Source organism: Emys orbicularis, chromosome 8 (genome assembly GCF_028017835.1).
Source record: "Emys orbicularis isolate rEmyOrb1 chromosome 8, rEmyOrb1.hap1, whole genome shotgun sequence".
Taxonomy (NCBI): domain Eukaryota; kingdom Metazoa; phylum Chordata; order Testudines; family Emydidae; genus Emys; species Emys orbicularis.
Window position 1 is genome coordinate 16,895,336 of NC_088690.1, and position 26,390 is coordinate 16,921,725.

General features: G+C 40.9%; 1 protein-coding gene across 6 annotated transcripts in view; it reads left to right on the forward strand.

Annotated features, from left to right (window-relative positions):
- The window catches only part of NFIA (nuclear factor I A), a 313,248-nt gene that overhangs the window by 174,522 nt on the left and 112,336 nt on the right, over window positions 1–26,390 (forward strand). For all 6 annotated transcript variants that reach the window (XM_065409193.1, XM_065409192.1, XM_065409197.1 and 3 more), the window contains exon 3: window positions 1,434–1,499. In XM_065409193.1, the coding sequence (XP_065265265.1) occupies window positions 1,434–1,499 (66 nt within the window). The remainder of the gene's footprint in view (window positions 1–1,433; window positions 1,500–26,390) is intronic.

Consider the following 26,390-nt stretch of genomic DNA (forward strand, 5'->3'; position numbering starts at 1 on the left):
TTCACAATAGTTAATGGATACAGTAGCAGGTAAATTTTGAAAAAATATTTAAAATAGGCATTTTCTTTATAGTACTCAGTGGTAATTAAAAGCTTCATTTGCTTAAAAGCAAGGGGCCTTTTTAAAGCAATAAATTAGCATTGCTTGACCCAAGGTCTCTAGTAGTGCTGCTTCTTTCAGTGCTATTAATACCTCAAAGAAATAGAAAGGGTGGTGTTATCACTCTATTGCAATAGAAGTAAGATTTTCAATTTAATCACAGTTAAGTGTCATGACCTTTTGATCTTGCATTGACTTCTTACTGAAATGTAGTCCAATTTCAGACAGCTAATTCTAAACCTTGCACAGTCAAGGTGACGTGAGGAAATAGGTTTACCACAAATGTAGATTTTTTTTTAATACAGTAACAAATGGTTTCATTTCTTAAGTGTGTTTTGAGTTAAAGCTTTTTAAAAAGTTTAAATTTATCCCAAATTGTTCTTTTACCCAAAACTGATAAAGTGTGATTTCTTTTAACTCTGTAATGTTTCTGTTAGTCTTAAGAAAACCTAGTTAAGAGGTTGAGTTTTTCTTTAGAAAATATTTTTTTACACATATAAAGCATTTTTTCCAATTTGAAGAGCAGACAGTTAAAAATAATTATGAAACAAAAATCTTGTTTACCCAAAGCTTCTCTTAAAAATCCTTATTTTTTAACTAAAAGCACCTTTTTTAGTACAAAAGAAAGTGAATGTAGATTAACAAACCTACATCAACAGATATGATCTTATGGGTCGTTTTATTGTTTCAGGCAAATATATTAGTAGGTTAGTTGGAGACTTCTAACTGGGAACCTGTAGAATTCATTATTGGTGCATGTCCTGAAGCCGTTGGTTCAGCATCTGAACTCGCTTTACACCATGTAAATGAGGAGTAATGCCATTTATTTCAGTGTGCTACACCACTGTACCCGCAGGGAAAGCATGATGAGAATCAGGTCTTCTATCTGTATTGTGAATTTCTGTTGCTGTAACATATAGACAGTAATCAGAACATGTTAGTTAGCATTACTTTTATAGTTAGTTACTGCTATATGCCCGTTTAAAAATATGTTTTGACTTTGGATTAAGTCTCAGGTTTGTATGCAACATACAAACTGCATTATAAAAAAATGTAGAAAAGCAGTTTAAATCAGGCTTCCTCTAAAGAGAAGATTTCTCTAAGCCTAATTTATGCTAATGCACAGACTGAACACCCCATGCAATGATGTAAACAAGATACAGTTTCTTCCTAGCATAAATATGACCAGGGTACTGGCCTCCTAGCATTGTCATGTCCTAGTGCAACATTCCTGTCCTTAGCTTGTACTTTCAACCTTTTAAGGAAGTCTGGCGCCTGTGATCTACTTTCCACAGCAGACCCTGTAATTTTTGGCTGTATTTTATGTTTTTCAGATTCAAGTCAATCTGAAAGTCCCAGCCAGCCAAGTGAAGCTGATATTAAGGACCAGCCAGAAAATGGTAAGTTCTTACCTGCTGCTACTTTGGAATATTACAATAGTCCATGTTTACAAGGATTTTCATTTTCAAGTAATAAGTGCATATATCTAGTATAAAAAGACTCAGTCTTTGAACAATTGACTGGAGATCTCTGCAAATGAATGGTGCATCTTCTTCATAGTTAAATGCCATGGTTTCACAAAATTAGAGTAGCATTTGTCTCTACAATCCTGGAGGGAGATCTTTATTCCGTTAAAAATTGTTTTAATTTGGGGGATGCTGTAATAGAGCCTGCTGCATGCAGCACTGGGGTTCATTTCACTATAGCAGAGGCTTTCAATCCATGGGTCATGAGTCATGACCCTCTCGGGGGTGCCTACAACATTACTTTCATTTTTATCTGTGTGCTTTTAACGTCGTTTTGTTTATTGATGTTTTCATGATAATGGAACACTCTGAAGTACCTGACTCACAGTGTCTGTCCAGCTCATCATTTTAGATTGTGGGATTTCAAATCGTCCTGCAAAACAAAACAGTCGCTTTGAAGTATTATAATTTTTCTGCAACCACTTCTCTCTGCCCCTAAAAAGTACACACAATAAAACTGACAGGCAGTTCTCCTGAAGCTCTCGAAGCAGGACTGGAAATCTATGAAGCAGCCACTCAAACTATTAACCACTTCTTGAGTGATAAAAGTTTTTTCAGAGTTGTCTATATTTTCATTGGCATGCTTCTGAGAAGGTGGTAGTATTACATGGAGAGAAGAGATGCAGTAGAACTCAAATCTTAATTTGCTGCTTCTTTTTCTACTTTTATTTCTAAAGCTTGTTTCTGAAGACAGCTATTCGACCTTATTAGAAAGCAGCTCCATGGCTGTGAATTTTAAGAATACTGCAGTGAGACTGCTGCATTGTTTTAATAGGGAGTCGTAGGCACAGAAGTCCCATTGAGAAAGGCTAAGCCATAAGGTCACTACTGTGAGCAGGTACTAGTATTTTCTGAGGTGGGACAGTTTCTAAGTAGAAGTAATGGCTGTGTGGAATTGAACCCATGGAAGGGCCATCACAGCTGGCTTCCATTGTAAAAGGGCCCAGAGAAGCATTTGCTGTCAGTAATTGAGCTAGGGGATTGTATGTGAAAAGATAGATGAAGATACAAAGGGAAGAGCTTGAGGTAAAAACAATACCCTTCTCTTCCCTTCCCCCCTCCCCAAAAAAACAAAAAAAAACCAGCCCAACATCTCTTATGGCCCCTTTGGCAATTGAAATTCTGTACCTTCTGTTACTACAGATAATTATTTTCATTAGTGCTTGGAATCAAAAAATGACGACATCCAACATTGGAGATAATTGAAACGGAGACAGTCCCTGGTTATTCTGAATTTTTTTCTGATGTTTTTAAAAATTGTACTTATAATTATTAGTAGTAAGTGTACATATTGTAGTAGCATCGAGAGGCCCCAGTTGAGAGTGGGGCCCCATTGTGCTGGATGCTATCTAAACACAGAAAAGAGGCTTGTAATGTCTGCCCTGTAGGGCTTACAATCTAAAGCCCCTTTCACACTTATGGGAGCATTAAAAATCTCTCTCATATAGGATTTCTATATAAACAAGAGAGAATTCTCATATCCCTTTAACAAATCCACCAGATTGATTTTTGATTTGGTGTGCTTTTATTGCTGCCTCTCTTCTTTATCGTACGTCACTGTTTCCTTGTATGTTTTGAATGTTTATATTGAATACTTGACTAGTAAATAAACAAGTCACAAATAGGGATGAGACAAAAATGGTGGTGCTCAGATCTGGATTCCATTTGGATTAGAGTTCAGAGTTAGAGTTTAGGGTTCAAGGCAGAATAGAGCTAGTGTTTATATTCAATAATATCAAAATCTTAAGAGCTTTTCTCAGGAAATTTCAGCATCACACTCTAAAAATCTCATGGTGTCAGGTGATGTGGTGAGATGTCTAGCATGCTGGATCACTATTTCTCTCCCTCTGAAATTTGAAAGGTTTCAGATTTGAGGGCCTTTATTCTGCTCATCTCTAGCCACAATGTCTGAAAACATTTTTCTGACTATTGAATGACGGTGTCTAGCTTCTCTTATCAGTGCTGTTTTACAACAATTATAATTTATTGCAAAAGGATTGCCAGGTTTGGAGATGAATTGGCTAAACTGTGAAATCTGTTCTGCCAGTTCTGAATTTTTTTTTTAATATGTTGCCTCTGTTTATTAGGTCACATTTTAATTTAGACTTTGCTAGGCACCCCGAATCCTTCTGACTCTGGTGTTCTGTTGTTATTATTTGTGTCTGCTTGATATTCTTTTGCAGCTTCTCAACAACTGTTCTCCTTACTGTGCAGTGCTCAGTCTTAAGGAAGCACATTTCACAACTGCCACCCAAAAAGCAGCATGACAGTGAATAATATAAAATGTGTCAAACCCCAGTAACACTAAATATGTCAGTTCTGGAGCCTTAATGCTTCTTGTAAATCAAACTTTAATGAATTATTGGAATGTCACTGGTGACTTGTCAATAGTACTACTTTTTTCCTTAAAAAATAATCGGGAAAATTATTCTTACTCTCAGTTTTAGTAATGGGTATTTTTCCCCACTATAACAGAATCCTTGTATCTGATTAGTTGCAGTTTGCAGTATCTGTGTGGGAGAATCCCTAAACTAACACATGCAGTTGGGTCTAAAAGGCCTGATCCCTCCAGGTTGATGTTGAGTTCATTCTCAGTGCACACACAGTCCACAGCTTGCAGTGTACCTGACCCAGCATGGCGATCAACATAGCCCTGCAGTTCTGATCTGCTGAACGCCAGGATGAAAGCCAAACTGCAGGCTTTAGAAAATGAAAAACTGCACACACAAAAGTGCATACAGAAATCATATTCACTGTGTTGTTCCACACTTGCCGTAGACCACTACCATAGACCCCGATCCAAATACCTCTGGAGTCAAGGGGAGTCTCACCACTAATTTTAGTGGCAGTTGGATTGTGCCCACAGAGAGGGAAATGTCGTAAAAATCAAAGAAAATAGCAGTGGGATAATTCTGCTCCCACTGAAGTCAACAGCAGAGCAACCAGATTGAGGACAGATTTTGGATCATATTGCATGGATTTCTGTAAGGAGTCTACAAGCGTATCAATTAAGAGTACTACCCCTCACATGCACACATTCCTTCATTTAAAAAAATAAATCTTTAAAAGCCTTCTGAGGGTTGCACAGCCCCTCTGCTTGCCTGTTAATATCCTTTCTGTTCCACTCCATAAATTCTAAAGTTATTTATTATACATATATATTTTGCATAGCTTGAGTAATGTAGGTTCAAAAGGGTCAGCTATATAGCCCTGAAAAACAAGGTCTTCTACAGTAAGTTTTAATTCATTGTTTAAAATTCTGTAGGTTGCTTTAGGAAGATTCATCCATTTAAGTTTCACTAAACTAAAGCTAATGCAAATAATTACTCTTGTATTTAGAGCCATCCATTTTCTCCAGTGGGTTTCATGGTTGCTATCACTCAGACAGAGCCAGCAGACAGAAAAATATTTGGTGCCAACTGCTCCCAAAACAGCCCCTGCCACTCATTTCTTTTCTTTCGCCTTTGCTAAGACACAGCTTCAGGCAACTGCTTACCCTATTAGCCCTGCTACAACTAACAGAATCCCAAAGAAAGAAATTTTTTTCAAGAGATCCAGCAAAGAGATGAACAAGTGTATTGTAGCCATCACAGGACCCTCTTCCTGGTCTTCACTGGAAATCCCCAGATTAAATCCTAACCAGATAAAGAAGGAAATTGAGAGCTTAAAATGGAGAGAAGGGAAAATCGTGTGTCTCATCTTCAGATGGGTAAAAGGCAAAGTATATGAAGGAGAGCAGAAAAAAACATCATGAGTCTCCCAATACCAAATTTAGTCCTTGGCTCCCTCCTGTTTGTATTCAGAGCTGGTTGATATCTTCATCCAGGCATACATCACAGCCTGACTAGTTGGAGCAGAAAGAGGTCTCTCCAACATTAGACAGACTCTCCACACATGAATAAGAAAAAGCGATGGATGTAGAGTCTGTCCAGTAGAAAACTCAAACAGTGGATTGACTTCTTCTGACCATGTCCTTCAACTGCCTTTGGAAAAGGAGGTTGGAATAGCTCTCAGCAGCAAGGTACTCATGAAGAGACTGGACTTGTTAAAGAGGAAAACAGTTTATTCTTCGAGTAGTGTCCCTGTGGGTGTTCCACTGTAGATGTGTGTGCATCCCTGCGCTGCTGATTGGAGAACGTTGGTAGCAGTGTCTATTGGGTCCACAACATGCACTGTCACTGTCCTTGTGCTTGGCCACGAGGCTAGCCAGCACACGTGGGCTAACCATCCTCAGTTCCTTCTCAACCGACCCTGGCTAGAGACGGAGCCTATTGCTGTCCATTAGCAGATCATTAACTCTCCTTTTCATTTGTTAATTTTTAGCTTTCTTCTGACTTTTATTTGGCCGTGCCTTTAAAAAAAAACAAAAACAAAAAGAAGAAAAGAAAAAAAAAATCTGGCATCTGATTACCAACATATGCCGAATACATTGCTCATACAAAATCCGTAGAGGGGAGATTTTTATCTAACAAATAAAATATTTAATGCCCAAATCAAATGTTTTCATTCTAATACATTCTTCCTGCTTTGAGCTGCAAGTATCTTCATATCACCACAGGTAATGAAAGGCACCTTGTTCTTCATTGCATTAAAAAAGACCAAACAATGATGTGAAGCAACTCACCGAACATGTTTTTCAACCCTGCAGTAATTAGATTGAACTTGTAAACATTGCCATTTAAGTAGCGCTGGTCTTGGGTATTAAACATGAAAGAAACGCGTTTTTAAAAAAATACCATGTACCAACTTTTCAGTGCTTAAAACCACAATGGAACAAATTGTGGCCCCTCATAATGTGCGTGGTTGAAGTGGGGATGGGATGGATGTAGGGAACTCTCTGCACTCCCTTCCCCTTTCCCTGAGCAAGGCTGCTCAGGACAGACATAATATGTCTGTAGGTGCAAGAGAGTGCAGTGCTATGTGGAAGGTCCATGACTGGGTGAGGGAAGGGTCTCTGTATGCAGCAGCCAGGGTTCACTGGCATCCATAGAGCAGGTATAGGAAGAAGCACCTCACAGTGCTTCCTGCATGGTCCTGGAGGCATTATACCAGGGGTCGGCAGCCTTTCAGAAGTGGGGTGCTGAGTCTTCATTTATTCACTCTAATTTAAGGTTTCACGTGCCAGTAATACATTTTAACATTTTTAGAAGATCTCTTTCTATAAGTCTATAATATATAACTAAACTATTGTTGTATGTAAAGTAAATAAGGTTTTTAAAATGTTTAAGAAGCTTCATTTAAAATTAAATTAAAATGTAGAGCCCCCCGGACCAGTGGCCAGGATCCGGGCAGTGTGAGTGCCACTGAAAATCAGCTCGCATGCCGCCTTTGGCACGTGTGCCATAGGTTGCCTACCCCTACATTATACCATTCAAAGGGTCTGCATGAGCAGTTTGCCTCAGCAAGCGCACAGCTGAACCCAAAGTGTACTGAATTCAGGGAGTACAAGAAGAATCTGGAGTTTGTTACTCTCTAGTTTATCTGGATGGGTAAAATTTTCAAAAGTGCCTTAGGAACCGAAGGGCTTGTCTTCATGTACAGCACTACAGCCGCCGTAGTGCTTTAGTGAAGTCGCTTCTACGCCAATGGGGGGAGAGCTTCTCCCATCAGTGTAGTTAATTCACCTCCCCGAAAGGCGGTAGATATGCTGGCAGGAGATGCTCTCCCAACAACATAGCGCTCCCTCCATGGGGGTGGGGGGGAATTTATGTCAGTATAATTGTGTCGCTCATGGGTGTGGATTTTTCACACCCCTGAGCAATGTAGTTATACTGATATAGGTCTGTAGTGTAGACCTGGCCTAAGTCCCATTGTTAAAAGTGACATAAGCACTTAGGAGCCTAAGTGTAATTGACATTCAATGAGATAGATTCTGAGGCTCCTAATAGGCTCCTACATCACTTAGGCACTCTTGAAAATGTTACCTAACATCTTCCATTTTTACCTGTTATGTTGTTAGAAGGACCTTACTCTAGCTACAGTATAATACACGGAAGAAAAATTTTTTGTTCTTTTTAACTGAGTGAGGTAAAAGTGTTCCTAAAAGCTCTGTCTCTTGATATACTTGTTCCAGTATTTCATCTCTTTTTCTCCCCTCTCATGAAATCTGCAGTAATTTCATTGCTGTGCACGTTTATCATCTTTTTTTCCTTTTTGTGTCGTGGAACACAGATCAATATCCCAAAGAGACACTGATGAAATCAAAGAGCCACTCTTATGGCATTTACATGTTGAACCCAGTCTCATACCACTTTACTCTAATTCAGTTGAACACATGTTGAAATGAAAACTAATACAGTTAAAAAGTGCTTCATGTCAGCCTACTAACATTCTTAAAGCACCTCATTTCCAGGATAACCTGCAGAGGCCGCAGAGAAAGTTTTTCTTTCAGTGATAGTTGCATTTGGCATGATACAATAGAACCAGCTTTGTTGTTGTTGTTGTTGTTTAGAGACTCATTTGGGTTGGATTTGTATGAATATGGAAAGCTGCTTTTCTCTTGCTATAAAGTAGCATTTGAGAAATCATCCCAAACTCAGAGATCAAACTGAAATTAACTTCTCATCAATAAGTACTTCAAAAGAAGCTTAGCACTTGCAACAATGAATTTGCTAGCTTGGGGGTAATGTAGAAGATCAGTGATAATTTCACCTTGTTTGAACAGACCTGCGTGTAGACTCTGGGCCAAATTGTCCACAGACTCACACCCCTTAAAATCCCATTGGCTTCAGTGAGGTTACACAGGTGACTTTAAGCCAGGTTGTAAAGTTATGGCAGAATTTGTTCTGTAAAGTGGAGATTTGGTGCAGTCGTTCAGTGTGCCTTTCTACAAAGTGACTATGGTAGGACATTTCAGTCTAGAAGTAGACATTAGCTAATGAAAGTTTGATTTGAGGCAAATTCTATTTTATGTCCATTACAGTTTACACTATTATTTATTTATGGGAACGATGGAATCAGTTGTCTGTAGTGAGCCTTAGAGTCCATGTTTCATATGGTTCCAAAGAAACATATGTGAGCATACTTGGCCACAAAATTTATAAAAGTGTGCTGTGTTTTTTCTGCATTTTTTCATCCTGTTTCATTTCAAGTAGATTGCAGCCCAGATTCTCATTTCTAACACAAAACAAAATGAATAGAATTTTAATTGTAACACTCTAGAACCAAAACTCTTGATGCATCTAACTCCATTTCCCAGCCGGTTTCATGGCCCTTATACAAAAAGTATCTAAACAGTCTAGTAAAGAAAGCACTTGTCTGTCTTCTGTATTGCCATATTTTCAGTGAGATTCGTGTCCAAAGTCAAATGAGTTTGTGGTCCAGATTTTATTGCACAGCTTTTTTAATTTCCAGTGTTAATGGGTACACTCTCTGCTCACAATTTAGCCTACTTATCATTAGCTGGCACTCTATCGAAGACACCCTGTTTTGGCAGCTTTGAAGAATGTTGACAGTCAACCAACATGATATGGGATAGTCAGTAAGGATCAGTTCTGAAGCCACTACAGGGGCCAAGTAGGGAATCTTGCCTCATCAGTGACCTGCAGTATTTAAGACTTGAGGATTGACAGACGACTTCAGTTTTCACTGCTTATAACCATTAACCTTCACAACCAAAGCATTCTGACCAACCCCCCACCCCGCACCCCCCAAATCATCCGAGGAAAGTCTGACAGGAAATATTCAAAGCATGAAATGAATGCTTATAGCATAACAAAGCAGTGCTTGAAAGACATGAAACGTTCATTACACTTTGTCTCAATGCTGCAAAGAAAAGGAGCAATGAAAATGTGGCTGGACTGCATGTTTTTATTTCACCATATGTGTGTACAGCAAAAAGGTGGTGAACCTTTCCATTGGACAAGGTGTATAAATAAAGTTGCAATTACTCTAACTCATTTCAAAACTTGTTTATATTCAGTTTCTGTTTTCCATACCGTTCTGCATGTATTATACAGACCCAGATAGCATTAAGATAGCACTCGCCCTGGGTAGAGGGCAGCTTGTAGGCGTGATGCCCCAGAAGCACCTCCTGACAAGGAATCTTGCCTCAAAGTGTCAGGATTCCTTCCTTGCTCCCCAACTTGTTCCCAGAGTGTGTGAGATCTGCTGCTGGACCATAGCCCCCTCACTTCCTCACCAGCCCAACTCTGCTGACCAGAGAGTCAGAGCAAAGCCAAGTCTCCACTCGTTCTCTGTTTCCTCCCCAGCCACATGCATACAGGGAGAAGTACCAGGACTTTCAGCTCTTCCGCTTTGTTGTAGCTCATCTATAAGAGGTATTTCCACTCTAACCCCAGCCTATTCTCGCCCCTTAGTGCTCCCAGTACTCAATGGCCTCAGAACTAAGCTAGAGCTGTGAAAATTTCCCAGTTTTCACCACTAAAAAACTTGTATGCGGAACACACAAAATTTTCATGAAACGCTTGTTATTCAATTCACAGCTGAGAGTTTTATTTAATCAATGTAACAGCCATAACTTGGGCAGACCACAAGCTGAGTGATGCTCTAGGATACCACACTAGCCCACCAAGAAGCCGGGCAACTAGGAAGAGGGTTTAATTTGTGGTTCTGGCTTTCATATAAACTTTCTGCCAAGTGAAGAGGAGGGCTTATTAAGGGGAAAGGCTAGAATGTTTGAAAACAAGGGGGAAAACCCACAAAAAGAAAAACCCCTCCAGCTTGTCTTTGGGTGTTAGAATTTCCATATGCCTGTAACTTAAGACAAAGAGCAAGTTTTGGTTGCTGCAAAATTACTTTATATTTATACAATAACAAAAATAAATAAACCCTGCAAGCCAGAGCCGTTTGGCCCAAAATGTGAACTTTTTACTCCTCACAAATCTCCTGAGTTGTGCTACCAACCTGTCAGCCTGATATACCCTTGACATAAATTTGTGTAGTTTAGCTTCCTCCATTGAACTGACTCCTTCATTTAACAGGTCTGATGAAAGTGTTATGAACCGCAATGAAATATGATAATTAGCAGTTTAATTCCTTTTTCATGTATTAATTTAAAAGGCTTAAACTATAAATACAGGATCTGTAGATAAAAGCAGACTCTGAAATCAGTCATTTATCAGAAGTATTCATTAATTGACATTCATTTAGCCGGATTCCACTAACAGAGGTGTGTGTAAATGTTTATACTGCTTTCTTCCCTATCATCCTTTTTTACACTTCCTCTTATAAAAAGCCTTGTGATTGACTTCAGAAGTGCTAAGAGGGTGATTGTCATGTGAGCAACCTTGTCATAAAGGAAGCCACTGATCCAAGTCTTACATTACTGTACTTAAGCCAGTGGTTCCTAAAGGTCCTTTATTTTCTAAGCTGAGTATATGAATAATCATTTAGTCTGTTCCTGGGGCACTGGGAAGGTGCAGGATGGTTTGCCATGAAAAATCAGAGCCGCAGCTTTGATTTAAACATTGCAACGTGCTATTATCTGACTCGTCCTTTGCAGTACACCCTATGTTAAGGAGCTACATTACTGTTAATGCTTGTGCTTCTGGTCATCCACTGGAACTGCTTAGTGGGTCACAACCACCTTTAAAAAGTGCATAGGTTATCCACTTATAGTTGGAGGGCTTTGGAAATTATCTCTTCCTTTAGACTTTGTCTTCACTACCCGCCGATCCGGCGGGTAGCAATCGGTTTATCGGGGATCGACTTACCGCGTCTAGTGAAGACGCGGTAAAATCGATCCCTGATCGCTCTGCCGTCGACTCCGGAAATCCACCTCGGCAGGAGGCGGCAGCGGAGTCGGCGGCAGCGCGGCAGCGGTCGACTTTCCCGCGTCCTCACCGCTAGGTAAGCCGACCTAAAATACGCAACTTCAGCTATGGTATTCACGTAGCTGAAGTTGCGTATCTTAGGTCGGACCCCCGCTGCAGTGTAGACCTAGCCTTAGATTCATCTCTTCACACTCAGCCTAGTTCTTTTGTAGACTCCAATTCTTATGTAAATAAGAATATATGATGTTTTGCTAATTACAATTTGAATAGAATAACGTGTTCCTCACATTCTCATTGGCTTTAAGGCCAGAAGGGACCATCATGACTATCTAGTCTGATCTCCTGAACAATGCAAGACACAGAACCTCACCTACCTACTCCTGTAATAGACTCATAACATCTGGCTGAGTTACTGAAGACCTCAGTTCATGATTTATAGACTTTAAGTTACAGAGAATCCACCATGTACCTTGCATACAATTGAGGTCAAACTAATGAGCCTGTAGTTTCCCAGATCACTTATTTTTCCTTTCTTAAAAATATGTACTATAGTCGCAATTCTCCAGTCATGGGGTATGACCCCCAAATTTATGGATTCATTAAAAATCCATGCTATTGGGTTTGCAATTTCATGTGCTAGTTCCTTTAATATTCTTGGATGGAGATTATCCGGCTCCCCTGATTTTTCCCATTGAGCTGTTAGAGTTTGACTTCCACCTCAGATACAGTCATTTCTACTTCAATATCCTCATTTCCATTAGCCACCCTACCACTACCCCTAAGCTCCTCATTGCCCTTATCAAAAATTGATGCAAAATACTTGTTTAGGTGTTGGGCCATGCCCAGATTATCTTTAATTTCCACCCTGTACTCAGTGTTTAACAGTACCACTTCTTCTTTCCTTGTTTTCTTTTTGTTTATATGGCTATAGAACCATTTACTATTGGTTTTAATTTTCTTTGCTAGGTCCAACTCTGCTTGGCTTTTGGCATTTCTCACTTTTCCCCCCCACACTTTCTGATCTCCAAGATGTAGCTTTCCTTGCTGATTCTTCCATCCCTTGTAGGCTTTCTGCTTTCTCTTAATAACCTGTTTCAGATGCTTGCTCATCCAAGTTTGGTCTACAACCCTTCCCTACAGATTTTTCCCCTTGCTTGGGATGCAGACTTCAGATGTTTTCTACAACTTTGACTTAAAGTAATTCCAAGCCTCCTCCGCATTCAGATCCTTGAGTTTTTCAGTCCAGTCCTAACTAATTCCCTTACATTTTTTAAGTTTGCCATTTTGAAATCAAGGCCCTTAGTTGCATATCTATTTTTGTTTATCCTTCTGTTTAGTTTATACTGAAGTAGCTCATGATCACTCGAACCAAACTTGTTGCCTACATCCAGTTCTTTAATGAGGTCCTCACTACTCACCAATACCAAATCTAAAATGGCATCACCTCTGGTTGGTTTGGCAAATGTTTCGTGAAGAAATCCATCAGCCATCACATCCAGGAAAATCTGGGCCCTACCATTATTAGTAGCATTTGTCTTTCAATCTATATCTAGGAAATTAAAGTCTCCCATAATCACACAATTCCCGGAAATATTTATTTCATTAAAAACGTTAAAGAGGTGTCTGTCCATATCCATATCGGATCCTGGGGATCTGTAGCATAACCCAGGGACTATCCCAGTGGAACCTCTGGTTACTTTCTTTCCCAAAGTGAGTTTGACCCAAACAGACTCTGTTTTATCCATTCCATCACTTCTAATTTCTTTACAGTCTGCCTCATCATTAATGTACAATGCTATTCAACCACCTTTACCTTTATTTCTGTCTTTCCTGAGTAGTACATACCCTTCAATACCTGTACTCCAGTCATGACTACTATTCCACCATTCTTTCCATTATCCCTATAATATCTGGTTTCACTTCCTGCACCAGTAATTCTAGTTCCTCCACATTGTTAACCAAGGTCCTTGCATTGTTGTACTAACATGTTAGTTGTTTCTGCTTGGCTTTGCCCAGATTCCTCACCCGATTAGGTACGGTCATTCTATTTCCAGTATTGCCTAGCTGTCTGTTAGCTTCATTAGAATTGGCACTATCTTTCCTCTTATTCTGCTACCCACTGCTGTGCCTTTCTCCATTGTTGTATTCTCTCTTTCCTCATTTTCTTCCTGGTTAATATCAGAATTAAGCATGGAGATTACATGAGCATCTTCCAACCGTCTCACCCAGGTTCCTAGTTTAAAGCTCTTTTAATCAGTTCTGCCAACCTCCATCCCAGAAGTCTATTTTCTTCCCTACTCAAGTGGAGTCCATCCCATGAGAACAGTCGTCTGTCCAAGAATGCCTCCCAGTGGTTGAACATCCCAAAGCCTTCCTTATAGCACGACTGCCTGAGCCATCTGTTCATCATCATAATCTTGTCTCATTCTCCTCAGGGACAGGTAGAATCGCACTGAAGCTCACCTGAACCTCCATTTCTTTAAGTGTCTTCCCCTGCCTGGCATAGTCTCCCTTGATGTGTTCCAGAGAGAATCTAGCAGTATCATTTGTTCCCACATGAAGGATAATCAATGGATTCTTTCGTGTTTCCATTAGGATACTCTTCAGCCAAAGGTCTACATCCTGTATCTTAGCTCCTGGAAGACAGGACACCTTTCTATTCTCCGGATCAGCTCAGGTGGCAGGCCTGTTTGTTCTTCTTAGTAGGGAGTCACCTATCATGTAGACCTGCCTCTTCCTGGTGTTTGTGTGATTTTTCCAGCCTTCCTCCCTGTTCTTTCTGTCTTTTGTTCTCCCTTCCAATCTTCTGTGAGTCATCGTCTGTTCTTCTGGGGCTCTGAACTCTGGGTATTTTCATCCTGTCCCAAACTGATCTATACTGTTATCATGCACTATTGAATGGCTGCCATGCATGGCTATACCCTGCTTTTAGACACATACAGCAAAGCTTGACCGATACTATTCCTCCTTACAGCAATGCACATCTATTGTTGAGGTCAATGGGAGTTTCTACACTCAAAGATCAGAATACCAGAAGCAAGATCCACCCTGTGGATGTCAGACTAGAATTCTGCTCCCAGATATGTGCACATAACTCCCAATGCCTCTATTATACACATATGAAACACATTATGGGACAAATAATGTCCTCATATATACCCTGAAGTCAGTGGATGTAAAAAGTGCATATCCGAGACTCTGTTTGTAAATCATTTAATAAAGTGCGGCATCCTTCTGGAAGAGAGGAGCTGTCCATAACAGACCAAGGCCTCAAACGTACAGATGCCAGGGTTGATAGTTGGGAGATTGAACATGGGGCCTTCAGCTTGACAAACAGAGGCCCATAACACTAAGGCTAGAGGAGAATTCATTTAGCTGAGAGTAGCAGGCTGTCAGTCTGTCAGGCAGCCACTAGGGAATGCATTCCCTCTGTTAAAACAAGCTTGTTCTTGCCATCTGACGTCCTCAGAAATTCAAGTCCCTCCAGGGCTGTTACTTTGTAATGAACTGTACCTTTTCCCCCCTACATACTCCATGATCCTTATTAGGAAATCAAACCTGGAATCTTCAACATCAAAAATACAGACTTCTACCACTTGAGCTAAAGGATAATTGATTAGCTGTAAATAGCAAGCTGTTGTGGCTGCTGGGCCAGCCGCTAAAGGGAGCCATGATCACTCACATGCTAAGGGTCTGCTCCAACTCCAGTAATGTAAACGGGAGTTATTCTATTGGACCCTAAATCAATGTATTCACTATATAAATGTAAGTCATTATCTCACATATCCAGATGGTTTGGGTATGTGGTGAAGTAAGAGAATGGATTAAACCTGCTTTTATAAGTGGAATCTGCTTTTATTCAATTATTTTGATAACATATTGTAAAGATTGGCTCATGTACCATGACTGTGTGATTGTATTGTATTGCCCAGTAGGAAAGAAAAGATGAATTTTCAAAGGAGACCCAAATTTTGTGCCCAAATTTTTGCACATTCAAAATATTGGATTTGATTGCACAAACTGCATTAGCATGGATTAATCAGGTAGGGCACAAACAGAGTCTGAGCCTGCAAGTCTGAGTTTTTGCACAAGCAAAAACTTGAGTGTGAAAAACTGTGGCTGCAACTACTTAAGTGCAACTTCAGAGGGTTTTTTTGAAAATGGGGCCATAAACTTTATTCCTTTTTACTGAAGGCAGACATTAGTGTTGGATCTTTTCCAAGGAAGACAACTTAACCCCCAGTCCAGCTTCTGGAAATGAAATCTTAACATGGAAGATGGTAGGCAAGTAACATGGAGAAAGTTTAGGGTGATTGCTTCCTGCAGATCTAGGAGGAAAGTCCTCTCTGAAGCCTGACTGTAATGTAACTGAAATAGAAAAATACCAGATCCATTTCTTAGAAAAAGAGAGAGACTTTTATTTGCAATGGTTCACAAATATTTTCCCAGGAACAAAGTAACAGCCAATGGAGGGCAGTGAGGTTAGGTTTAGGTGATCGTCACATTTGTAAACACAATTTCTTTATTGTGCCATTTTTACCTAACTTGAAAATGGCACTACAAGTTGTTTACAGCAATTGGTGCTATTCACTTTCTCTCTTTTTTCAATGCAATGTTTTCAGTCCTATAACGTTTTGTGAGTTGTGATAGTCTCCTGACAAATTTTTGCTCAGTGGTGGTCGACAGGTGCTGGTTGATTAAATGTGCTACTTACTGTGTATGTTTCACTTCTTGTGTCTTAAATTTTTTTAACCACTGTAGCACCTGAAAAAATGTGGAAGTTTGACAGTTGGGAGTTACTGCTGAGTATGTGCTGTAAACTATGCTACCCCATTCCCCTTCCTCCTCCCCATCCTGCTGATGCCAAATGATTTATAAAATGCCTTAGCATTCTTGAGAGAATTCACACTATCACCTCCAGGCAGTGTAGTAAGGAATCACAGAAGTGGATCGGAAACACGGATTGGATAACTGGTATATTTCTGTGGAAGAACAAAACCAGGAGAGATTAAATTTGAAAGGAGAAAAGTTTCCCACTGTGACTTGCTAGGGTAAATCTTTAATCGCTGATGTACTTGTTAGTAAACAGGTGATTATGTGATTACAATTTTTCATATACAGCACCTCTGTATTCCATTTTCATAGGATCCAAGTAATATTTTAATTTTCAAATGAGAGACTCACTCTTTCTCCGGTCATTGTGTGCTCCCACTTATATGCACACACAGACACACCTCTCCCGGAAACAGGTGTTCTGCTAAAGACATGCTGCGGTGTGGGGATTCTAGCCCATGCTCCTGTCACCAGCGAAAGGAGGCATGGGATAGGAAAGAGGACTGCTGAGTGGAATCAAAAGATTTTTCCCTCTGTCTCTCTACTCTTTACAAACACATGGTCAGCAGCCCGACCTTTCAGCTACTCCATTCTTTCCCACTGAGCTCACTGGCACTCTCACCTTGCAACACCCCTGCAGTCATGTTGCCCACCTCACCCCCAGTCAGCCCTAGCCCCAGGCCTCCCTTCTGCCTCTCTCTGGGAGAAATTACACTTTCATGGTGCAGTGTCTCATTAGATCACCTAGGACTCTGCCTGTCAGCCCTCTGCCCTGCATAGTCAGCAAGGTGCTTGTAGAACCAGCCTTCAGTCAGGCAGAGGAGGTGTAGGGGCTGAGAAAACCACACCACTCTCTAAAAAAATTTACTGTGGGCATTTAGAATTACAGCCTGTGCCTATGTGTAGTTTTCCCTGCATATGGGCTTCCTGTTCCTGCAAAGGGGCTTGTGGGTGAGTGTCAACACCATCCATTTGGAATCAATGGGCCAAATTATTTCCTTGCATTACTCCGCTGAAGCCAAGGAGAGAGGGATATTTTTATTGTGAACAGTTGATAGCAGTTACACCCATAGAGAATTTAGCCCAAAATCACAGGTTCTTGATATTTCTCTTCTTTTGTTCCTTACTCTTAAAAATAATTGCATGAAAGCGGCAGGAGAACATGGTTTTGCAGTGGCAATGTGAATGTATGGAAAGGGAGTGAGGTAGCGAGGCTATTGGGATACAAGGGAACACCACAAGGTTCAGAAGTATATAGCCTATAGTGCTGTTTATTCAGACAACAGGATGGTGTGAACAGTGCCAGTTGGGGGAACATCTGCACACGGGCTTCTGAGATTGCCAAGGCAGAGTTAACTGTGGTAACTGTGCACTAGCCAATAGCGAGACCCGGGGAATTGATTAATCCATCGGGAAGTCAACAAGGCAGAAGAAGTCAGGCAGCTTCCATCCCTAGGACCAGAAAAGAGGTGCGCTCCTTATTGCTGGCAGATTATCATCAGAGATTCATTCCCCATTTCTCTGAGATTGCAGGGCCCCTTAACTAATCTCATGAAAAGACTAGGAAAAATGAGGTCACTTGGTCACCTGCTTCTGACATTAAGGATGTATAGCATACCTCTGTCCAGGCTCTATATTAGAGTCCAGACTTCTCTTTGCCTGTCATGGTGCTGAGTGATGCATTTGACGTGGGACTGGGACCAGTCCTTTGACAGGAGGCAGAAATGTAGAATATCCCATACACTATATAAATGTAAGTTATTATTATTACCATTATGATGCAATCCATAAACCGTTCCCACAAGAACGGAGACACAGCATCGTTGAGAAAGAATATCTTCCTGTGAAATGGGCAGCAGAAACATTGCGGCATTATTTTCTGGGTAATGATTTTACCTCAGTGACAGATCATTATCCCACCCCATGACTGAACCGGATGAAGAACAGGAACCCAAGGATAATCCGGCAGTATTTGGCTTTTACAACCTTTAAAGTTTCAAATAAAGAACCAGCCAGGTATTAATATAAGAATATCGATCAGCTCTCTAGGAATGATGTGAGTGACAAGGTGCGTGGAGGAAAGACAAATTCTCTCCTAAGCAAGGGTATATATTAAATGATAGTCCCTAACATTGGCTTCTAAGTCCCTACAGCCAGGGCAAGCTCTCTCCCATCCACTCTCTTGTGCTTAAAATAGGATTTAAAGTTAAGTGGCCTATCCTGAAAGGAAAAAGCTATGCATTTACTTGCTAGGAGAGGTGTGACTTGGATGAATGAATTGTTTTGGGATGGGAAAGAGGGCAGAAAATCTGCCTTGTTCTTTCTCCTATTCCATTTTTCCCTTCTCTCATATAGGAAGAATCTTCATTTTAGATAATTTAGCTTCCAAGAAAAAGAACCATTCATATCCTCATATTTTTTGGAAGAATGTTTTTCTAGGGATGGGCAAGCTGGCTTGGATACAATAAGAACTTTCTCCTTTACGCCTCAAATGACTCTTGGCCAAAAATCCAAAACTGTACCCAAACCAATCCAGTATTGAAAATTTAACAAAAAGTCAGTTAATTTTTTTAATTCTTTTTTGTGTCTCGGGTCCAAAATAGTTTGAGAGAGCCCATTCTCATGAGATATCTTGTCCAGTGTTGCAGACCTAAGAGGTTCCGTTTTTCCAGTTACAGTTGAGATAAGAATCTGCAATGCTGGGATCTCATCCATTCAGAATTTAATTCCAAATCTTCCAAAATTCACCAATCATTATTTTTCCCTTTTATTTCTGGGTTCCAATAATGCAGGCAAAGGAAGACCAGAAAAATTCTGATATTTTTGCATTATAAAGTTTAATGGAGAGATTCTGTTTTAAACTGAACTCACTGGGGTAAATGTAAAGAGCCTTGTGAATGAAGTCCCTTTTTGTTTGCTTATAGAGGTCTGGCTGTTTTATATTGCTACCCAGCACCATACTATCTGCCTTCCATGTAAAATCAATATCAATAGCAAAGTCCATAGTGGAATTCATGGAATCTCTGGCACGTCTCCTTTTCCAGGGTCAGAACTTGGCTTGGGGAAGGGTTTTTGTTTTTTTATTTTATTAAGTTCCTATATTTTGGGGTAGTTGGTAAGGATTTAGGGGTAGAACTAAGCCTTAATGTTGAGTGTGTCATTCTTATACTGGAAAGGCTTTTATTCTATTCCAAGGAAGATGAGTATATTATCCTGGTGTAAGTGGTTTACTACAGGCAATCTATTGTTCCTTAGGACACCCTTCTCATAGTATAGCAAATAATTATCGTCAGTGTAGAGAGTATGACAGTAATGTTAGCCTTTTGGAAAGGCAACTCTGAAGACTGGACTGGTGATGACTGCAGGTAAATTCAGCACTATATTTCACATAGATTTTATCATCAGTGAATGTTTTGACACTTTTGTACATTGTGGAGCACCATGTCAGCACATAACACATAAATAATCATGTTGAATAAAGTGGAAAAGCCCATGGGAGACGTGGGGCTGGCTGACCATGTGACCTAGTTTCCATTTCAAATGCCCATCTTCCAGAGGTCCTTTTTAATTTTATTGAATCTACTGCAGGAATTTCTAAAACATCTATTATCGTGGTTTCACAGTAGCATTTATTTCACTGTAGTAGTGGTGAGGGAGACAGGTTTAAGGCAGGGAAGGGGAGAGGGAATAGTTCATGGAGACCCAAGGGTATGTACCAATATTATAAAACTAATTGGGAGCAGAAGGAGTTTCCTTCCCTGGCTTCACCTGAAGTATGGTGATTGCTCACTTGCATTGTATTTATCTAATAAAATTCTGCCACCTATAAACAAATGGGTTATTCGTTTCCTTCACTGTTAATTTAAAAAAATCTTGGGCCAGCTTTCATTTTTTCTTAATTTTTTCTGATCTCAGTGCCTCAAACTCCCTTAACCCAACTCCAAGCCTTATCAGTTGTGTCAATATAGCTCTGCAGCATATTGTTTATGATGATATAAACTATGGGAATATAGTTAGCTACCACCAGCAGAGGGAGTATAAAACTTGGTGTTTTTTATAGGTCCTAAAATAATTACACTATTCCTGGGTTTATTTGTATATTTAGGCAACATAGTAACCTAGATATTTAGAAACAGGATTTATTTAAAAGAACCTAGATGTCTATAGAGACCATACATGATGGTTTCATCAAGACTTTACTGTGCTGGTTTTTCATATGGGGTGAAATCCTGAGCTTTGCCGTTGTCTTAAATGGAGTCAGGGTTTCATCCATGGTTTTCTAGTGCCCCCGGAACTTTTCCCCAGGACTTCTGAAATATCCCAGTATTTCATTCATCAGTCAAAGTGTTTGTTATTTTTAATAATTACAAGACGTTTCTAATAGTTGTGTTACTTTACCAAGTAGAATTTGCTCTGTGTTTACCTGGAATAAACAGTCTAGTGAAGCTGAGCGTTCGATGTGAGACACTGTTTGGAGTTGAGAAATGAGGGTAGAAATTGTCAACGCTGTTTTTTTGCTCAAAAATGAATCGTATTGACACTTGCTTAGCGATAAACTTCTTCAGAACGCTACATTGCTGGAAAAAAATCCTCCACCCTGAGAAATATGCAGGTATCACAGATGAGTCAGACACTAGCGGTAGCAACACTGCCATACATCTGCAAAAATCCCCGATGTACTTTTGTCTTTTATATGAGAATTTCACAGACCTGAAAAAAAGGTCAACACAAAAGGGATTTACAGATTGTTACACTCAGGAAAATCTTCCTCACCAATTTGCAGTGGTTACAAGAATCAGAATCCTATCTCCTAGAACTGGAAGGGACCTTGAAAGGTCATTGAGTCCAGCCCCCTGCCTTCACTAGCAGGACCAAGTACTGATTTTGCCCCAGATCCCTTGGTGGCCCCCTCAAGGACTGAACTCACAACCCTGGGTTTAGCAGGCCAATGCTCAAACCATTGAGCTATCCCTCCCCCCGGGATAAAAATCCAGGGCTTAAAAATCTTAAAAATCACAAAAGTTTCTTCTGCTTTCCATCCTTTACAATTAAGTATTAATCTGTCAAACATTTGTATCATCGGGGAACAAGCTAAACAGGAGAAAATAGCATAGGCCAGTATGGAAGCTACAATATCATACCTATGGCACGAGAGATCATGGTTTTGAGGCTGGAGTTGCCAGTGGGATTAGGATGAAGCTACACCCATTTCTCTGTGTATAGCCCATCAGCATTTATTAGCAAAAAGCATCTCCCACTGAAATGAAATGTCAAGGAGAGTTAGGTTTTGTACTTAATATGGACTTTTCTTAGCCTCTTGCTGATGGGCCCTATTGCTGAAAAGAGACAGGACTCGTGGCTTATAGGAGCCCCATGCCATTTTCCATGCTGCTTTAATACTGCTTTGCCGCCCAGAAAAAGAGCGTTAGCATTTAACAACCGTCCCATTTCCCCCTGAATATTTATATTCTTTTCCTGAGTGCCATACCAGTATTAAAGCAGAATGAAAATGGGTTTAACAATCGCTGGCATGGGGCTTCTGTACAGCATGTCTGTCACAAATCATGTCACTTTTCAGCAATAGGGCTGCTGCCAGCAGGAGGCTCAGAAATGCTCGTGTTAATCAAAAATTTTAATTTCAGATCAAATTGACGGTTTACACATGGTTCTCACCATGCGATTTTTCAGTATGCAAAGCTGGGCAAAATGGGTGCAGTTTTCTGTTAAGAATTTTGACTGCAGTATTTGCAAATTTATGGGTTTCAGTGTATTGGGTATGGTGAGTAGTTGATCTAACGGAGCCCCTTGGAGAATAGGAAACAGAAGGGTTTTCATGCAGCCTGGCACTGGTGAGCTGCTGTTGGCACATGCTGCTGGAGAAATGACAGGTATTCAATAAACATCACTATGGTTAGAGGAAGATTTAAAGGAGGGAGGGGCTGCAGTGCTATAAACAAGGAGTTGAAACAAATGTGCCTATTTCACTTCTTGATTATTTTGAATATGTAAATGTTCCAAACCATTTTTAAATAACTTCCAGTTTATTTGCATGTTGGTCTTGTACACCCAATGCCTACAGCATATCCCCCAGTAATATTGATGCAAATGATAATATAGGTCCAATTCTGATCTGAGTTGGTATAATGAAATCAGTGGAGTTACTCTGAATTAACATCAGTTTAAATATAACCAGAATTTGGCCTTCTATTATTCTTATGGCCTACATTCCCAGATCCTTATCCTGCAAACTCTTATTTCATGGAAGTGAGTAGTTACACTGAAGTCAGTAGGACACCATGAGGGCCCAACCCTGCACCTGTGGATGTCAATGGCAAAATTCTCATTGACTTTAGTAAGAACAAGATTGGGCCCATGGTGAGTAAGGAATACTCACATGAGTAATAATTGGCAGGATCTGGTGTTCCTTGTGGAAACCAGTGTTTTCAAACCGCATCTGGAATATAAACATAAAACCAAAATATGATCAATTGACATGAAACATGATATCATGAGTTACAGACTAAGTGACATTTCCCATCTTGAAAGAGAACGGCAGCTTCTTTTGAGACTATGGGTTTAAAGTCCCCTTGCCATATTTCTTCATGCCAGGGAAATCAGCCTGAACATGACAGTACCCCTCCTCTTTCATTTCCCCCACCAGCACACAGGTACCATTTTACCTGTGCCAAGCCTACTGGGTAGTCTGTAGCATCACATGGCATCGCCAACTACATTAGGAAAGCAGTATCCATCAGTCTGCCCAGGATTACCTCATAGTTCCTTTCTGTGTTCACTCAGTCACTGAGCCAGTCTCAGGACGATAAAGCTGAATATGTAATATCGCTGCAGAGACCTAGGAGATCACAATTGTTGTAACCAACCTAGATAAGAAAGGAAGATAAATAACTTCTTACTATTATTATTTGCATGGGAAAGGCTTTTCTTTTTATTACTCTCTTTATTGTCAGGTGCCATAAATATTCCAAAATGATTATCCTTATGTAGATTTCATCTCATTTACTTTGAAAGGGTTTGAGGAGCATATTATCTCATAAGCTGCCAAATGAATATGACTATTTATGACATTTCCTCTTTTTTTTTAACATTTCCTTTTTGGATTGAAGACCTGAAACAGATAAATATGCTAATTTAAGACATCTGTTGTTTTCCGAGATGTAGGGCCCTAGACAGTAGTAACTGCTGAGAATTTGTTTACTGAAATTGTGATTTTTCTTAATAGTTTTCATTATTGCAAAAAATTTATATATTTTTAAAAGGTCTCTGTTAAATAGGTAGAGAAAAAGTGTTTACAACCTCTGTAGTAATTTTAGGCAACAAAACACCAGGACAGACTGTCTGGTTTCCATGGTGCAGGGCTTCACAGGTTCTTCAACGTGGACTTGCGGGTCTTTCATTGGGCCCAGTCCTGTGAAATGCTAAGCACATTCTACAGGGAGACTGTAAGCTGTTTGGGGCAGGGACTGTCTTTTTGTTCTGTATTTGTACAGTGCCTAGCACCAGAAGTCTCGATCTGTGACTGGAGCTCCTAGAGACTACAAGCACCATGAACTCCCCTGTACCTCTTATGGATTATGAAACTGGCTGCAACCAGAGTTGCTGAATTCACAGGCCTCAGTGAGGAAACCCCATTATTACTCAATTCTCATACCCTTACATTGGATAGGACCTTGTGTCACGTGTAGGGTCCATTAACATCATGAGAATCCTTCCACTGACATCAGTGGATGCTGGATCAAGCCCTCAATCCCATTAAACCAGTGGGACTCCGCTCAGACGAAGTTCCTATTCAGTTTGCCTATGGGTGTTGCAGCTTGGCCCACAATATCAAGAAGTTTTCTGGAACCATACTGTTCTCTTCCGTTCAGTTCAGGAATTTTGGAGTTCAAACCCCCCCACAATTCATCAATGATTTTGCATGGTGTGAAGGGTTAACAAAACTTTCATTATCACACTCTATTAAGCCAGGACCAGGAAACAATTTCTAATCAACACTCTGATCTGGGCAGGGATTGTGCAGTCTTTTGTATTAGGCCTCAGATCTGTGTTCTCTATTCACACATGCTCACTTCCAGCTGTTGTCATTGAAATCCCACATAATCTCTCCGGGTCAAAGGGCAGTCATCCATGACTGCTGCTGTTAAAAGGTTATGCTGATTTCTGTTGTCAAATATTGGCCCTTTTCTCTTTCAATCACTCCCATTCTACTTTTTTCAACAAGAAAGATCCAGCCTAGAATTGTATTACATGACTTTAAAGTCTTAAAAGTGTTCCTCTATTGTACTAACACGACATGCCCTGGACGGTCTAATTCATTCTGTTACATTCCACAAAGAATTTTCTGGTGCTTCTTAAAAACTCTGTGCTAAAGCTGAGCAGGCAAGCTTCAAAGAATAATGATATATGGGACTTGTGGCCTAGCATTTATTTTGTAAGGAAATATGTCATTTGACTGTGTAATAAAATAACCATGGTTAATTATTGCTATGACAATAAAATTAAGCTAGAAGTAACTGTAGCCAAAACAAGGCTGGGGCAGGAAGGGTGCAAGTAGAAAAAGGGGGGAAATGAGATTTCTGTATCAGAATTAAAATAATGGTTAATTTCTAGTTTGAACTCTTTTTTAAAAAGTCACTTATTTTAAAGATTTAATTGAGCCCATCTTTTAAAGCTTATAATTTATGGGTTTACAGAACATATTTTGTATGAAGAAAAATAAAATGGATCCCTTGGGTTAGCGTTAACCAGAGTTGCATGCAGTGGCCCAGTGCACACTACAGAGTTAAAAAATAAAATAGATCATAGTCACCTTTAGTTTTAATAGAGTACTGTGGTCCATATAGACTACAGGTCCCAGAATGCAGTGGTCCATCTTGATTGTAAAGGGTATTCAGGTGACGATGGAGAATTGCTTGCTGGGATGTGTAGTCTACACAAGACTTGCAGAGTATAAACACCTTATATGAAGATATCACGTGATGCACATATGTTCAGGGCCGGCTCCAAACACCAGCCCACCAAGCATGTGCTTGGGGCGGCGCCTGGAGGGGGGCGGCGCGGCGGGGCGCTCCGGCCCGAGAGCGGGGCTGCGACTGGGCTCGCCGCCCTCCCCCCGGCGCTCCGGCCGGTCGGAGAGAGCGGAGGGCCCCGGCCGGGCTCGCCGCCCTCCCCCCGGCGCTATGGCCACCGGGGAGAGCGGAGAGCCCCGGCCGGGCTCGCCGCCCTCCCCCCGGCGCTCTGGCCGCCGGGGAAAGCGGAGAGCCCCGGCCAGGCTCTCCGCCCTGCTCCCGGCGCTCTGGCCGCCGGGGAGAGCGGAGCCGCGGCAGGCTCGCCGCCCTCCCCCCGGCGCTCCGGCCGGTCAGGGATTGCGGGCCCACGGCCGGGCTCGGCGCCCTTCCCTGCCGCACCGGGGGGGCGGTGGGGGGTGTGTGTGGCTTTTTTGCCTAGGGCGGCAAAAAAGCCAGAGCCGGCCCTGCATATGTTCTATCCTTTCTTTTATTTGTTTGCTTTTGCTGGGGGAAAGAACATGACTGAGGATCAAGCCTAAGTTCTACCACACCTATCCTGACACCACAATACAGTTAGATAAAAGTTAATCCACTGAGCAGTCTGGTGAGGAGAGTTCTCAATTATTTTGTCTCTCAAGGTGTCAGTGGTTGGTGATACTGATTCATAAACTCATAGACTTTAAGGCCATAAGGGATCATTGTGGTCATCTAGTCTGTACATAGCAGGCCACAGAACCTCACCCACCCACCTCTAACCTCTGGCTGAGTTACTGAAGTCCTCAAATCATGATTTAAAGATGTCAAGTTACACAGAATCCACCATTTACTCCAGTTTAAACCTGCAAGGGACCTGTGCCCCACACTGCAGAGGAAGGTGAAAAAACTTGAGTCTCTGCCAATCTGACCTGGGTGGAAATTCCTTCCCGACCCCAAGTATGGTGATCAGTTGGACCCTGAGCATGTCAACCCACCAGCCACCAGCCAGACACGTGGGGAAGAATTCTCTGTAGTAACTCAGAGACCTCCCTGTCTATAGTTCCACCTCTGGTCGTTGGGGATATTTACTACTGGCAGTCCCAGATGGGCCACATGCCATTGCAGGCAATCTCATAAAACCGTCCCCTCTAGTCCTAACTAATTCCCTTAAATTTTTTAAGTTTGCCATTTTGAAA